Below are 16562 nucleotides of genomic sequence, written 5' to 3'. Positions count from 1 at the left end.
GGCAATACCTGTGCATACATGCCACAGTTCTTACTCATTTTATGAGAAAACTACAAACGCTCAGAAAATAAAAGTACGAAATGAAATAAACTAACAGGAACGAAAGGTTTGCATTATTTATATAGGACTATGGAAGCAATGGCACTTTTGTAATGCAAATGCATTCCTGCATGGATGCACCTACTTAGCCTTTCTTTCACCATTATCAGAAGCTTTAATTCACATCTGTAAGAGGATTTACGTTTCAATTATAACGCTCAACAGCCTTGCAAGAAAACACGTAAGAGGTCTACGTAACACTTACATTTTTACAAGTGTCGTTTTTTGGATACCAACTGTACCTCTTCAAATGGGCAGTCAGAAAATGCTGGCAGAAAACAGCGGTTCTATGAAAAATACTAGAACTTGCTACAGGTTCACGTGTTTAACACGCACCACTGCCCCCAGAAGAGGAACCCTTTCAGCCGGGTACCATGTTACAGGAGGGAGGTCTGGATACGAACACGGCAGGTAGACAAAAGACACAGGGACTCGGGGTTCCTGTACTGCAAAGCTACAGCACGAACGGAAATTCAACTAACAACCAATGCTTTGTCTCAACCACACTTCTACTACGAGTTGGATTTCCTCGCCTAGCAACGAAAGCAGTGCTATAGACCACGTTGATACAACTTCTGATAACTAAATAAATACACAGGCACATTTGCGGATGGCCCATATGCAGAATGCACACATTTAACGTGTGAACCAGGCCAATACACACGCTCCTTAGTGCACATCCATGGTTAAGCTGGAATTGAGCCTCTGTTGCAGAAAGGTTCTGATCGTCTCAGTGAATGCTCAGGGGCGCACAAAGAACAAAGAGGCAGGACTGTATGTGCGATAGGAAGCATTGCAATACTCACCATAAGTACATTGAAAACCTTGGATCTAGGCATCCATCAGGCTACTTCCAATTCCGTTCTTCACGGCTCGCAGTCTAAACAAATGTGTGGAGAGCCAGTCTACATCAAAACTATACCTGCTTGACGCAAGTGTTACGAGATATCCCTTTTAAATGGACTACCAGAACAAAAGGTGGTAAAGTTAGCCGATTTTTTTTATAAGCCACTAATTCCACTGGCAGAGCTGCAAATGCCCCCTCATTTTCTAGTGCATGTCGACTGAACACTTTCTGCTGAAGTAAAAGAAATGTCTTTTCACAGCACAGATGACCAAATTACTTACTCTTCGGTTAAGATCTTTTTCGGTGGATTGGTCCTTCCTCCAACAGATTCCCCATCTTAAAATACATCTTCTCTCCGCCAGCTGTCCTCTAAACTTTCCCAGCCACGAAGGGATGCAGCACAGCTCCAATCCAGCGGTGGTTGCATATCCAGACACCAGATTTTACATCAGGGTCAGTATATAGGGAGGCGGTGCTCTACTACCTCAGGTCCAGCCCTTACTCCAACGCCCAGTAGCTGAGTGCACATGCTGTCTGCCATGACGGGCTGGCTGGGAGGGTGATGAGGAATCGGTGGGTGGAAAGAATAATCTATCAATAAGAACATTTCCAAAAGGTAACTAATTTGTTCTTTCGATGGATTCCTTCCTCCCACACATCCCTCATCTTAAATAGACCCCCAAAGCAGCACAGAGTCTCGAGGAGAGCATCACCACCTACCAGGAACCACAGATTGACTTATTTATCAAAGCCAGCATCCAGTCCCGACAACAAATCCAGGCAATAAAGCTTGCCAAAAAGGTGTTCTCATATATGCCAAAACCGTTATTGCCAAACACCCGCACAACCCAGTTGATTCACTGACTCCTACAGTTCACCATAAACCGGATATGCTGAAAGGCTGGGGTGTCTGTTTTCTCAGTCATTGAAGTCAGATGGGCAGGCTAAGGGCTAACAAAAAGGGGAGCAGCAGTAGGGTGGGGAGGCACAGAATAAGGCTCGGCAAACACAGACGTGCAACCCAGGACGTAGCAAAGATAAGGGGGTGGGAGAGAGAAGGGTGGTGGGACAAAGACAGGGCAGTGGAAGGACCAAATCTGGGAAACATTCAGTGTAGGGCGTGGTCATACAAGGTTTGGTGGGTTGGATTGGTTTGGTGCTTTGGGAGAAGCATATACATCTTGCCAAACGTGTTCAACGAGGCACACCTGACAAATGTCCCATACAAGGGCACCCGCAAGGACAGCAGTGGCTGTCCAGCCACTAAGCAAAAGGGCCAGAGACTTTCAGGCACTTCTTTTTGGGTCGGATCATAGCAGTGACATACAGCAGACAATCCACCTGGAGAAGGTCTGGTTGGTAACAGCCTTGCCCGCACAGGCACCAGCGAAACTCAAAAAGGACTGGTCCTCCTTCCTGAAGTCACCCATCTGAGAAACATAACAACTGAGCTTCCTCTTAGGGTTCAGGCCTTGAAACCGCTCCTAAATCCTTGAAGGGTGCAGCAGGGGGAAGAAAACATGAGATGGATATCCTGTAAAAGATGGAAATCCGTCAGGAGCTTGGGAAGGAAAGGTATCACCCTCAGAGAAGCTATCTCCTTAGAAAAGAAAAGCAAGGAAGGTTTAAGTGTTAGGGCTTTGAGCATCCTCACCCATCAAGCTGAAGTAATGGCAAAATGCAGCCTCCATAAGGAAAGAAAGAACAGGGTTCAAATGTCTTGCCAAGAAATTTAACTCGCATGAAGGAAACTGTGCCGTTTCAAGGTGGCAGAGATATGATAAATTATTTATAACGCGCTTAATACCCAGAGCTTTCTAAGCAGGGACCCAGGGATCGAACCGGTGTTGCTCCATGTCGTCTTGCTTCCAAGGCGAGCATGTTGCCCCCGAGCTATCCTCCCGAGGCACCTCTTCATCTGCTACTTCTTCCTGTCTTTTGCCAGAAGATCCTCTTCAACCTCTGCAAGGGAACTGGCACTCCTTGAGGAGGCATCCACTGCCAGTGACTTCAATGGGGTCCTCTTACATGCTTTATTGAGATAAGTGATTAGTTTGGTAGCATGCGCCTGGAGACCGTGGGGATGCATGGAATGGCACAAGACTCAATCCTCTGTGTTGCGCTCATCTCCTAAGCAATAAAGACATACCTTGTAGGGATCAGTCACTGACATTGGACTCCAACAATCAGAGCAGGCCTTGAAGTCCATGCCTTTTCCAAACTAGGCATGATACAGAGTAAAAGAAGCAGTAATGCTTGTGGCTTTCCTAGTAATGTGTTCAGCCAGCCCATATATACTGGCCCCCAATGTCACGTCTAGTGTCTAGGTGCACAACTGAACGGACCTGATGCAGAGTTACACTGTGCCTAGTGGCGGCTGAAAGTTTCCGAGGATAGCTGGCACCGGAGAAGGTATACAAGAAATAATCTGTGGGAGGAATGACCATATTACGAAAGCCATGCTCACAGTTCATAAAAGACAACTGTGGAGCACAAACCTGTAAAGTATAAGAAAGATCAATATCAAATGATTAAAAACTGAAATCCTGAACATGTGCATTATATAAGGGTTTTGAAAACTGGGTTCATAAAGATGTTACAAACATGCACATGTCACTAACATTGTGTTCTATTATGAAGTTCTCATTTCCATGTATCTTCACTAATTTGGATGATATTTTCTCATTTCCATCCTTGTACATGTTTCAGTATCCACAAAAGTAGGAACCAATAAAATGAGAACATGGGTACTGCATGAAATATGTGGCAGGTGAGAAGCACAGGAGATGCTAAGAAGCATGAACAGAGAGGGAAAACCACCTACATAAGCACAGGCCTGGGTCTGGGAATTATGGGAAGAATGGGGTGGGGAGAAAGTACAAGGAAGCAAGTTGCAGGTGGAGACTTGCGGAAGTTAAGAAATTGGGTCAGCAAGAAGTATCACAGAAAGTTGGGGGTAATAGGGTGTGTGTAAGATACAACATGCAGCAGTAAGTGAACAGGGAGTTTGGGCATGTTGATGTTGGCAAGAAAAGAGTCGAGAGGCGAAGGCGGGAGAGCATACATGTGCAAAAGGGGAGAAAGACGAATGTTCAAGTGTGTGATGACAGGAGGAATGTCATACAGGATGATGTGGTGCAGGATAGACATGGTACTAAAGGGGAGAAACATTGGTTATGTTGGCGGGTGGTGGCAAATATGTTGCTTCTGTCACTTTTGCTTGTGACTTCCATAGATTTGCATTGGTCCAGTCAACACAGAGAAAGGCAGGTTGTAAGAGTAGCTTTTCATGAAGCTCGATGGTCGATAGTGAGTGTGCAAACAGCACTGAAGCAAACAGGAATATGATGTTTCTTTCGACATCCTAATGACCAGATCATAGACATTGAAGAGGATTTTGCCTTGTGAGAGGTCAGAAATGAAAGCTGGACAGAAAGTTGTCATATTTTTGGTTAAAGACATTTATTAAACAAAAATGGGTTTTAAACATGCCTCTCTAGTCCCATTATAAAGAGGAACCTCCCTACCTAGAAACCATAAAAAGAAGGATTTGTCTGTGTTAGGATGTCAGCAACTGAAAACCTGCCTTGTGTCCAAAACGTCCGATCCCGATGCCCAAACTATAAACAAAAGAATGGGCTGCAAGGAAATGTCTTTAATTTGATGTCAGCAAAAGTGTTCAAAACCAAAAGTATAAGAATGACTGACGAAAAAGTACTCCAAGGTAAAGACCTTTGGATCCAGAGGGTGGTTCCCTTTCCCTGGATTCTTAAATAGGATGGCAAAAATGTCTCTTTAGTCAACAGTTCCTTTGTGTCTTCACTGTACTGACAAAGTTCTTGTTTAAGGAATAAGATCTCCAACAATCTTTCTGTAGTATTTCTTGTAACTTTCCAGATCGCCTGGTACACTCCCTTGACCAGATTCTTTATTCAATTTCAGCTGTCTGGTGTACTTGCCTGCCAGGACTTATGCGTTTCACAGTTTGTTGGCTATACCACAACAGCATATACTGTGAGGTGCTTGGTATATCCGTCTAAGGTAACATTTGCTCAAACCTTTCCCCTACACTGGCATCTCAAGCATCTGTACTCGATTGGGGTTTGCCTTTGTACTTTGCCTTGACTGCATTCAAACAAACTTTTGGTATTTTGTGCATCAGCAATTTTGTACCATTCAAACATTTGTTGGTGCGCTTGTCGAATGCCCCAGGGTCCCCAGTTGCTTTGTGCAGACTCACCGGTTCCTTCCAGTGCCTCAGATTCCACTCCCGGCTCTCCAGTGTGGTTCCTTCACCCACATTCCACTTTGGAGTGTGCATACGTTCTTCCAGCATCCTGCGCGGCTCCTTGGTCACATGTCAGCTTTCCTTTTCGGCCCAGACTGGAGCACGCTTTCTCTTCGAGCTGCCTAAAATCCAGGAGCTCCTTCGCGGCTCCCAGCATCTCCACAGCCCTTCTTGCTTCCACGTGTCATTTCTCCTCCTGTCCCAGTGGCCTTCTCCATTCCACCACACCTGTCCATGTGTCTTACATTTGTGAACCTCAGAATTGTGGTTCAGCTTCTCCTGCACTGCTCGATTCAATAATGCGGTTTCCATCTTTACATGTCCCACGCATTGAAGACTTGGAAAAATTAACTAGCCTGCCTGTTGGACTTTGAGCTCCTGTCACTTTCAATAAACTCCCTCATCCTCCTCCTGGTCTCACTACCTGGGTAGTTATGGGAGCTGGAATCCATGGATGTCATTGGACTTTTAACTCTTAGATAGCTTTTCTCAGAGATTTTACAAAGGAACGTCAAACAAAAAAGTGTTGGATGAGTTGTGGGTGTATGGATCAATGGTGGGGGCCTGACCAGAATGTCAATAGGCCATGAAGAACCCAGGTATTAAAGGGTCTTCCTCATGAGAAAGGGGAGGAATACTGCGTCTTGTCCAATGAAGTCAAAACATCTCCCTGTTAGTTGTCTCCTCCCATGTGATCCTCCCTCATATAAACACCCCCACTGTCAGGATCCGGTAGTGGCTGCTGTTCCCTGGTCACATGGGAGGAGTTCACTGAAGGGAATCTGTGATGACTCCACTGGAATCATCACAGCCTACACTCCATATTTGGATTTTTAGGGGATTGGCCATGATCCAGCCACAAGGTTTGGGGATGTGGTTGAAGAAGCATTCATTAGCAATGTTCACTATCCATGAATTTAGAATTGCACATCCATAGGTATAGGGAAGATGAACAAAGTAAATCACTTTTTAATTTTGGCTATTAGGATAGAAGGCCACACTAGTGCTTTTGAGTCCAGTTAGGAGGGAAAGGACATGTGAGGAGGAACATACAATTTAAGTTTTTAGTGGCGCTGCTACCTATAAGCTGAAACTATTGCACTGGGGTATAGCTAGGAGGGAGAGGACGTGTGAAGGGGGGCAAAGCTTGTGCGAGTTATTTTTATTTTATTTATTTTGTATTTATATATTCTCTTTTTTTAGAGTGCATTCACCTTGCAGCATCTTCGCACTCAAGGCTTCAGAGCACCTATTCCAGAGTCATGAGGTCTGCTCAAAAAGTGGGAAATAGGTTTTCACGGACCTCCGAAAGTTTAGATCTGATGTGCTCCTAAAAAAAAAACATTTAAAAACAATAAAAGAAGAGTAAAAAATTCCATAAAAAGGAAATCATCTGCCCTCTATACAGGAGCGAGATATCTTTGCAATTGTTCGCAAATCGGTCAGTCGACCGGCGGTTGCCATTGCTGGGGTGAAACCACTGCAGCTTTCTGTTAAGCAGGGGTGGGTCTCATTGTGTAGGGTGCCATGGCTCATGCAGAAAGCCTTACATTTAATTCTGGCGGAAGTGGGTAACCAGGGAAGGGGAGAAAGAATTGGTGTCATGTGTTCACCTTGCCAAGATCACACAATACTCGAGCAGCTGGATTCTGGACGTTCTGAATCCTGAACTATGGCAGCCCCAAGTCAAGTGCAGAAGAGTCATCCAACCGTGAAGAAATCGGCACATTAACCATGATGATTGATGCATTAGCTGCAAAGAACATATAACCCTTTATGTAGTGTTTTTAGTAGTACATCACATTTTTGGGTTACTTTGGTCATCTGTTTTGAGAAAGAAAGTGAGGCATCTAGCAGGACTCAAGTATTTATCTGGAATTGGTTGGTTATGTACCCACCCATTGGCTGCCATGGACATTCCAATCAGCTACCTGCCTCTCCCCGCCCAAAACACATCCTCTTTGGGTCTCTTACAGGTAGGTCAATCAAGCAGCAACACCAAACGCTGGCCTGCTAGTGTTATTTCAAGGCAGTCTGCTAAATGTTACAAGCTAAGGGCAGCAGTAAATGTACCAACAGTGGAATAAAATGTCTTAACCAAGCATGCTTTCAGCCACTTGATTCATAGCTCTTCCTTCCACTGAGTTCCTGTTTAAAAAGAGCCATTGGCAAAGTCAGTAGTTCTGGCTTAGATGTGCATTTCCCAGCCACTGCGACGATTTGACCAGTTAATCACATCATTTTCCATCAATTGCCACCTGGTGAGAAAATGCTTTTATGGCAGTGCCTAACAAATGACTATCCTATGCCTACATGAAATTCAAAATACTTGGCTTGGCCAATGGTGGCTTTCTAGATGTTTAGAAGAAGCTCCAAAATTAGTTTAAGTGACAAATGTCTGCGGCTGGTTTAGTAAAGCCCATTAGCAACGGCATGGTTAAAAGTGACGTCGTTCAAGAATACCAAGGTTCAACCAGAACCCTCTCTTGCACTCGACTTTTGAGAGTTGTAATTGAAATTATGTACTACCAAGTGCAGGATGCTTGTAAACGCCACCCGGCAGCCATCCCGCAGAAGCAGTGTAGACGGAGTAGATTGGCATGTGCTTCTTTGTAAGGACATCTTCAACTGTCACTTCTCCAAAATAACTATGTTAAAATGCCATCAATGACTGGTTATAATAAAGAAATGTAAGAAACACTCCTATTCTTGCGAGGGGCAAGGTGCCACATAAAACTTTCCCCGGCGTCCTGTGGTGTTGAAATCCATTGTGTCCAACGAGCGAAGCGCCCAATATCCACATCGCCATACTTGCTGATACGATGCAGCTGCTGCAGGCCTTGGGGCCGACCAAAAGTAAAAACGCTTGCCGCAAACTCTTGGACACAAGATCTGGGGCGGGGGTATGGACTGGATGTATAGAAAGCTTCTGCACACTGGTCAAGGGGCCCCGCCTCATTCTGCACCAGGACCACAGAGAAGTTCCATTTGAAGTTCTGCTCTTCAGCTCCTCCGACAGTTTCCCTAGCCCTCTTGTTTGGAGGGTTGTTGAATCTTAAAGGAAAGGCAGGCATCCAAAAAAATGAAATAAAGGCCCATAATCAAGCAACAAAGGCCCTTAGCATGCACGCCATAGCGTGCTGTACACGTACACCGGTCACTGCTCACTGGGGCACGAGACATTTAAATAAGTCCCAGATTGACTCAATCCCATGCCAGGAAGAAAAGGGATGAATATAGACTCCCTCCTGCAAACTTCTCCCCGATGATGGAAATCGACGTGATGTATTCAGAGTAGTAACACTTTTGGAAAGCAGAGTTCTCCTGAACCCCACTACGCCCCGGCATCGACAAATGAACCACAAGGTGGCAACAAAGCCAGAAAAATGGTTTGAGATTTCCTTCGATACCATCAGTATATAATTCCAAACACTCTACTGATGAGGTACTCAAGCTGTTTCTGAATGTTGAAAGGACTGACGCAAGTACGTACGGACGTACAAACGCACACACATACACACACACACAAACAAGGATGAAAGGCAAACGTTTATATTTCTCAGGACACTCGTTGTGCAAACCGGAATACCAACAGGCCAATTGCAACCATTAATTACGCTACATCTATAAAGGCAATTTAATGTTTGTCACTTTAGTGAAATCCTAACAACTCATCAAGTGACACGAACACAAGTACACAGGGGATTTTTTTTTAGAAATGACAGCAAAGCACTTGGGAAAACGAACTGAAAATACATTCTTACCTATCAGTCCTGGAGACGGGACTGTGGCTTGAAAGGGGGCATGGAGAGGCGAAGGTCCGCTGACAGGACGCCGATGACGACATTTCACCCCTGAACAGGGCAGGGCTGGTTCCAACAGAGCCGTCAGACATCGCTAGTGAGCTGAGGCCGTCTGTGTAACTCCGAGGCTCTGAGGCTGAAGAGACGGGAAAGTCATCTTTTAAAATAGGAGGTGTTAGGCAGAATCATATGCAGTTCCCTTAGGGAGCACTACAGAAGATGAAGACTACAGGTATAGGAAATAAATCCCCTTTGGTATCAGTCTGTACCACAAAGATTTAGTTGGTAGCTGTGGCTAAGCATTCAGGCTTATCTCAAGAGGGAGATGGGCAGTATTCAGGGTTTACACATTAGGACTACAATTCTATGGAACAAGGAAACACTGACCAAAGCTTTGTATAAAAAAAGAGTATACATATTTATTTTACACACTCCGATGTTCACACACAAATCACTTTCATTTAAGTAAGTTAAAACAGTCTGGAAAAAGTATACACACTCCCTTTTTAAATTGTAGACAAGTTTGAGCAAGAGTGAAAACTGAGCAAAACGGCACAGTGTAAACTAAGCAAAAATGGCACTCTAATAATTTCTTCAGAGGGAGGGAAAGGACAAGTCCTACAGAGTTAGACTCCAAAACACACCAGCAACACTTCCCAATTAGATTGTGAACAAGTTAGGCAAGGCAATACTTCAGTATATGCAATACTTTGATGAAAACCGAGCAAAATGGCACTTCAGCAATATAGAAAGGGGAAGGAAAGGTGGTTATAAAAGAGTCTTAGGTGCACCAACACATTTCTTAGTGAAAAACAAATCTAGAAAAGGTAGTTGTAACAGATTTAGCCAGAGTCAATAGGCCTGTGCCAAAGTCAATGATACAAGGCAAGTGCCCAGGATCAAACTGTTCTAGTAGCTGCAGTCAATTCTTTAGTTAACAAGTTGAAAAGGCTATGCAGATGTAAAAAGATAATGTTAGATGACAGGGGCGGCCAACCCAGAAGGTAAGTAAAGGATTTAAAACACCTTTAGAAGTACCCAGCGAAACAGGAGGCCTGGAGGAACAATGTACCTTGAAAAGTGGAAGAGGCTCCTTCGGTGGCGGCAGTTCCTGCAGTTCGGGGGATCCAGCAGAGGAAGATAGGCTCTCGTCATGGAGGAAGGTTCGAGTTACTGCACTGCCCAGGGATGAAGCCAGCCGCGGTGCTGCCAAGTCAAATAGAAGGTACACTCCTTTAAATCGTGACCGTGGTGGATGGGTGCCTGGCTATCCGGTCTCCTAGTGCTTGGCACTGGCGATTCAACCAAGGCAGTTCCTGGAAGTCAATTGGCAAACTGGTTGGCCCCAGCAGCTCAAGGGAAGAAGACTCTTTCAGGGGAAGATCTTCTCAAGTCGTTGGAGAAAAGTGGTGAGGGTCTGCAGCAGGGCTTCACTGGTGGTTCAGTCGTTGCAGAGGTCTTCAACTTCTCACCTCTTCGGTTTCTTAGTTCCAGTGGCGACGTTTTGTCCTCCAGTCTTCAGGACCCTGCTTTTAAGCAGAAAGACGCCCATTCATACAGCCTAGGTGTCACTCACACAGTGGGGTGGCTATCCTGGTGGGATAACCCCCCAGCCTATCAGGGCAGAGTGCGACTTGGTTTGCCTAGGTAACCCTGTCCAGTGTGCCTATTCCCCCTCCCACACATCCGGTCTACCCCAGACTCGGTGGCGCCGTGAGGATGGCTTCTGTGCACAAGCCCGCCAAAAGGACAAATAAAGGATCCCCGACCCGGGTTAGGATTTCAGAGAAAGACACAAGAAAGTATTATTAACAAAGATCTGGCAATAAAAACCTGCCAGAGTAAAGTCAATATAAAAATAAATCGGTGGTATGTTAGAGGCTGTCAGTAAAAGTGGTAGCCTCGAACAATGGGAAAATCCCATAGGAAAATATTTGCGGTTGAATATTTACGGTACTAACCACTGCCACAAGCCAGAAACTTTGGAGAGAGGGACTGTACGGTACCCCCTCAAAAATGAACACCAGGGAAAAACTATTAACCCTCCCAGTACTTCCATATTAAGATGGGTTGTAATGGATTAGTTCATACTTATCGACTAGTAAAGTCAAAGGGGACTTTACATGCCCTGGGAGACAGTAGTCAGTCCCAGGGTATGAAGTCTATGTTTGGGGGTCACTATGATACCCCTGTGTCACTGCACTGAGGGTGCTGTGTAACACACATGTTAAAAAGAGGATTCCTATGAGGGTGTGAAAAAACCCATACACCATAGGCACACAAGAGAGCCTAAAACACACACTAGCAATCTGCCTAAGAGTGGGGGGAAAAAATAAATAAATACATTTTTTTAAAAAAGAGTCTCACTCTTAGCAAATTAGCCTTAGAAGAAAATTCTCCCTAACAGGAAGCCTCGTTTTTAAAAAAAAGTGAAGTTACATTTGATATTAGATGGAAGGAGCATTTAGAGGTTATTGCAGCAACGGTTTCTTTACAAATCCCCCAAATCACAAGTGCGTCACCCAACCTCTGCTTTCTGGCCTTTTTCGATGACCTTGCATACGACATCCAACAAAACAAGGGGCAATAGTTATAGTATCAGATATAGGAGGCAGGCATAGGTGGAGAGCGGGCATATGGGTAAAATAAACTGAGAAGAGTGATTGGAGGAAAACACAGGCCGTGCAAAGAATTAATATAGAATGACATTTTTGCTTTTAAGAAAGATCACTTTGTGACCCTTTGCTACTACACAAGGTCATCTAGACGGGAACCCTAACTAAACAGCTGCAAAAGTAGCACTTTAAAAAATCCCTTTAGCCTGTAACCACATTTACTACACGTATAGCCGTTTCCATCCTAGCCTAAGGGATGCTCATGAACACTAAACAATTTCGGGCCTGCTGAATTTGGTCTTCAAAAGATGCAGACGCCTGTGGGCTAGCTCGGTGAGTTCAGCAATCAATCCTGAAATCTTTGCGATGTCTGCCCCAGTGTTTGTGGGTGACAAGGCCCTCCATCCTTCCACGGTCAATGAATTGAATAGTAGGGTTTGGCAGTTTAATAAACCGGTGAAGAATTGACCCAAATAAATAAAAAAATAAAAAAAGGTTGAATAGACTGCAAGTCTTCGGTTATTTTGACTGCTACTTGAAATCAGTGAGAAACCGGCCTATGAAAGAATGCATCTGGGTAAAGTATTATGGCATGAGAGAGGGCAGGGCCTTTGGGTGTGCATGCTATGAACACAGTGCACAAGGGGGCAGGTGGAAAGAAACGTGCACCATTCAACAAGAGACATTTGGCCATAATTGGAAGCAACTCTTGAATTGGTGGTGCTGAGGGGGTACGGTCCATAAAGGTGAAGGGTGTTCTTGCATCTGTCTATGCCTTCACGCAACTCCAACTCATCTAAAAACCTTGTGGGTACCTTCCCACTCCTTGTTGCCACCGGGCGGGGAGGAAGCATAGTCAGGTGCTAGACACCAGGCATGCTAGAAATGCGTGCAAAGAGGGAGCGGCTGATTTTTGATCCTCGGAGTGTGTTTTTGTCCAGTTACAAGACCAGTGTATACAAATCAGCATTGAAAGCAAGTAAGGACCCAAACCCAACTTTGGTGTTGGGGAAGGCAAGATGTATTGTTACCAGAGAACACCAATAAGCGGACAAAAATGGACCAGACCAAAGTGAAATGGATTATGTTGGGGGGGATGATAGGGGTCCATGTGCTGCCCAGTGGAGCATGGACACGTCACTTGGTGATATTACATGAGGGCACACAGACGAATTCACTGCAAGCCAGAAGATGGTTTGGACGTGGTCCTTTTCACTGGCTGGCAGGGAGAGGAGGACTGCAAGTCGCCGCCCTATCTTTAAATGCCAGTCAGTGATTTGTTTTGAAGGTGGAAACTTCTCCTGGTCAGCATTACCCACTGGTTTCCGGGCCTGTCAAACGTTTGCCTTCGAGGGGCCGTTTATAATTAGTCGAAACTTAAGCCCCCTCATTCACATTAAGATTTGGTAACTACACGTCCTTAATCGTGCTCATATGTTTCTGTGCAAACTCACTCAGCATCTGCCAAATTTGAAGCCGCCAGAAATGCTGGGTGGGGTGCGCCATGCACATCCAACCCGCTTCCACACATGCTGAACGGACAGAAGCGGGTTAATGAAATGTTTTCTTCGGAACCGTCTGGAATATTGAAACCAGTGGTGCAAAACACTTCCAAAGAGTGTTACATCAGGCCTCTGAAATGTGCACACAAATGCTTTGCATCTTTAAGCTACATCTGCTAGAAAGATGCAAGGCGGCCCAACCAAAACCAGGACAGAGGATGCGCCAAGCGGGGAGCAGAAAGCTGCCCTCATCTGCAATACGCTCAAAAGCCTGGCCATTTACTGTTGCAATATCAGTGTGCGACTGCATCGACCACGCTTTTACTAGCACAGGATGATTACCTATTAAGCTTGAAAGTTTAAACAATATATGCCAAACTCACCCTCAAAATAATAGACCCCAGAGTTTCTTCCACGCTCAGTGTCATGTTTGAGGCACTTTCATATATGTATTCTACACCAAAACGGGCCTACAAAGCACAGGGGATCATTTTACAAACTAGCACTGCTGCACTGTGCCAAACTAGAAAAGGCAGCATGGCACAAAATGAGCGCAACAAGTAACTCGGCCTGCCATATGCAGGAGAGATGCAGTGCACATCAGCACAGAACACCAGGTACACAACTAGTCTGGGACAAATGTGTGCTGTAATGCTATTACTATTCACCACTGTGCAAGTGCGACCGCACAATTCGGTAGAGAAGCCAGCATTCAAACTGTTTCATAAAACTCTTTAAGAGGAAAATCATCCTCATGGCAGGCATGCCAACATTATCCATTCCATTCAGGAGATACGAGTCCAGTCATAGTTGCATCTTTGCATTCTGGGACTTGTAGCCCTGGAGCTCACCATTATAAATCCACCATCGCAAATCCCTAAATGCAAAGACAAAAACAGGACTGGACAACCGTCTCCCGAAAGGAATGGATAGTGTTGGCATGTATGTTATGGATACCAAATGGGCCTGTGAGAGCAGAATCCAATACCAAAATTGCTTCCATTTAACTACATATCAGACCATGGCACTTTGGCTTTCGATACCAAAAAAAACGCAGAATAAGCCATTTTCAAATCTGCAGCACCATTGCTGAAATTCTGGTAAAAATGTGGCACTTTAGTATTTCACTCAACACCCACACACAGATCTGTTTTGGTGTAAAAGACAAATCATTGTCAGTGTTTTTAATTGGATGCCCAAAACACCAGTGCACCCAACACAGCACGTCCTGTACATTTTTTTTCTCCAAAAACAAGTGCTTGCTTTTAATCCCGAGAAACAATAAGGACACCAAGTTTAGGAGCCACCTAGAACTACTCCAATTAAGCCTTCATGCAATAAAATGTACTGCTCTCTTCCGCAATATTGCCCTCAATGCCACCATTCCCCGGGGAACGGTGGTGCCCGCTTACAGTATGAAACGTGGAACTCTCCCCTCTGCCTTCTGGAACGCCCTCTCACCAAGAAAAACATGTGGGCGCGTTCTTCAAATAAAAGCATCTGGCACTGCCATCATCAGAGAACCCGCCTTCCCCGCCTTCAGAAAACAACGCATCGCCCTCAATTCAGTTTAATGCCACGGCTTTCACATATAGTCCAGAAATCGCCGTCAATGCACTTTGCTCCCTCACTCGTGTTTTAGCATTAAATAAAAGGTGTCAGATCCAACAAGAACACAAACACATTTGCAATGCAACACTTTTGGCTTTTGTGTAGGCTTGATATGATATATTTTATTTGTATCACGCACATACACACGTGTTTCAGAGTGCGACAAGGCAAGGGAGGGGAACAAGGAAGGACAAAACAACGATCTTACTAAGCCCAGTGACATTGAGAGCGCACAAGTGCCGGGGTGGGTGGAAGGGTGAAAGTGCAAGGGAGAGGAGGAGCAGCAAGTGCTGAGCAAGAGATAAAACAACGGGTAGTGCAGCCAGCAAGGTGGAAAGTGCAAGGTTAAGACACAGACAAGGTGTCTGATAAGTGCAGGTAGGCGACTGCAGGGTTACAGATACAGACCCAAATGCAAGGGTTGCCAGAAGAGTGTGTGGCTGGGTGGGCAGGGACCTGGGCCCACAAATCAGAGGGTGACCAGGTGCCCGGTGCCAAAGCAGACACATTAGCAGGGGAAGAGAAAGAGCGAAGGCAGAAGCAAAGAGGAAGGTCTTGAGGTGCTTACGGAACCAGAGTTGATTCTCCTCAAGTTTCAGAGAGGTGGGGAGGCTGTTCCAGAGTGAGGCCCCAGCCAAGGAAAGAGATCTACCCCCAACTCGTGGCTTGGAAAAGCGACCGACCCTGAGGGAGTTGGAGGTGGAGGAGCAAAGAGCTTGAGTAGGAAGGTATTTATGCAGGGAGAGTTGAAGGTATTGTGGACCCAGGCCCCTGAAAGCCTTGTGGACAATGCAAAGGGTCTTGAAATTGATCCTGGCAGCCACGGGGAGCCAATAAAGATACAATCCCTAGGTTTGAGGCCAAGGATAAGTCTTGCAGTCCTGTTCTGGATGAGTTGCAAAGGGCGGAGAGTAGAAGCAGGCAGATTTAGAAAGAGGCTGTTGCAGTAGTCAACCCTAGAAAGACAATGAGCTTCTGGGGGGAAGGAGAGGAAAGGAAAAATACCTCAGAGGAGGTTCAGTTGGTAGTTTGACTTCTTAGAGATGTCAGATGTGAGGAGAAAATGAGAGTGTTGAGTTGAAGATGACCCCAAGGTTATCCTCACAGGTGGGAGCAGGATGAGAGCCAAGGGATGCCGGCCAGAGAGTGACAGGAAAGGAGGGTGCAGGTGTGCCGATGAGGAGAGAGACATTTGCCAGGCATTGCTGTAATGGTACTTGCCTTCATTAATGATAGCACTAGCAAAATGGTGTGAGTATCTGAGCATATAATAGCAATGCCTGGCAAATACCTATACACAAACCAAAACCATTGGCTTTGACAATGCTTGTTTTACAGGACGTTTGGGAAGGACACACACAGCCTAGAATTCAAGTGACCTGCTTAAGACTTGTTTTATAACACCAGTAACGCGTTTATAGCTTCAATTAAGCAACACAGTCAGGCACTTACAGATTGATGAACTAGCTCAAAGAGATTACAGTAGAATGTGTTTTGGGGAGGGGGATGGCCGGAAGAGGGCGGGAATGACCATAGGGATTAGCATGGCCATGGGCAGCTAATGGGAGGGTTAATAATCAAACACCTACAAGCTTTGTGTGCCTCATATGCCATCTCTCCCTCGCTGTAGTCTAATGAAATAGTTTCGGCTTATAATAACCGGCAAAGTGAAATACAGTTAAAGAGAGGTGGTCAATGAATGCCACTCCAAAGGGTACACGTCGGGAGACACTCTCAGCGTTAATGGTATTTTGGTATTGGCCTTGCGTGATCGAGTAAAGTGTTTTTGTAGGTCTT

At 45.3% G+C, this 16562-nt stretch overlaps 1 protein-coding gene across 5 annotated transcripts in view; it reads right to left on the bottom strand.

Annotated features, from left to right (window-relative positions):
- The window catches only part of TNS3 (tensin 3), a 1168488-nt gene that overhangs the window by 70430 nt on the left and 1081496 nt on the right, over positions 1 to 16562 (bottom strand). For all 5 annotated transcript variants that reach the window (XM_069613336.1, XM_069613334.1, XM_069613335.1 and 2 more), the window contains one exon: positions 8999 to 9173. In XM_069613336.1, the coding sequence (XP_069469437.1) occupies positions 8999 to 9173 (175 nt within the window). The remainder of the gene's footprint in view (positions 1 to 8998; positions 9174 to 16562) is intronic.

The sequence above is a fragment of the Ambystoma mexicanum genome, chromosome 5p, assembly GCF_040938575.1.
Source record: "Ambystoma mexicanum isolate Mex_15411 chromosome 5p, UKY_AmexF1_1, whole genome shotgun sequence".
NCBI lineage: Eukaryota > Metazoa > Chordata > Amphibia > Caudata > Ambystomatidae > Ambystoma > Ambystoma mexicanum.
The sequence above is the reverse complement of the archived record's forward strand: the minus strand, read 5'-3'. Positions and strand labels throughout refer to the sequence as shown.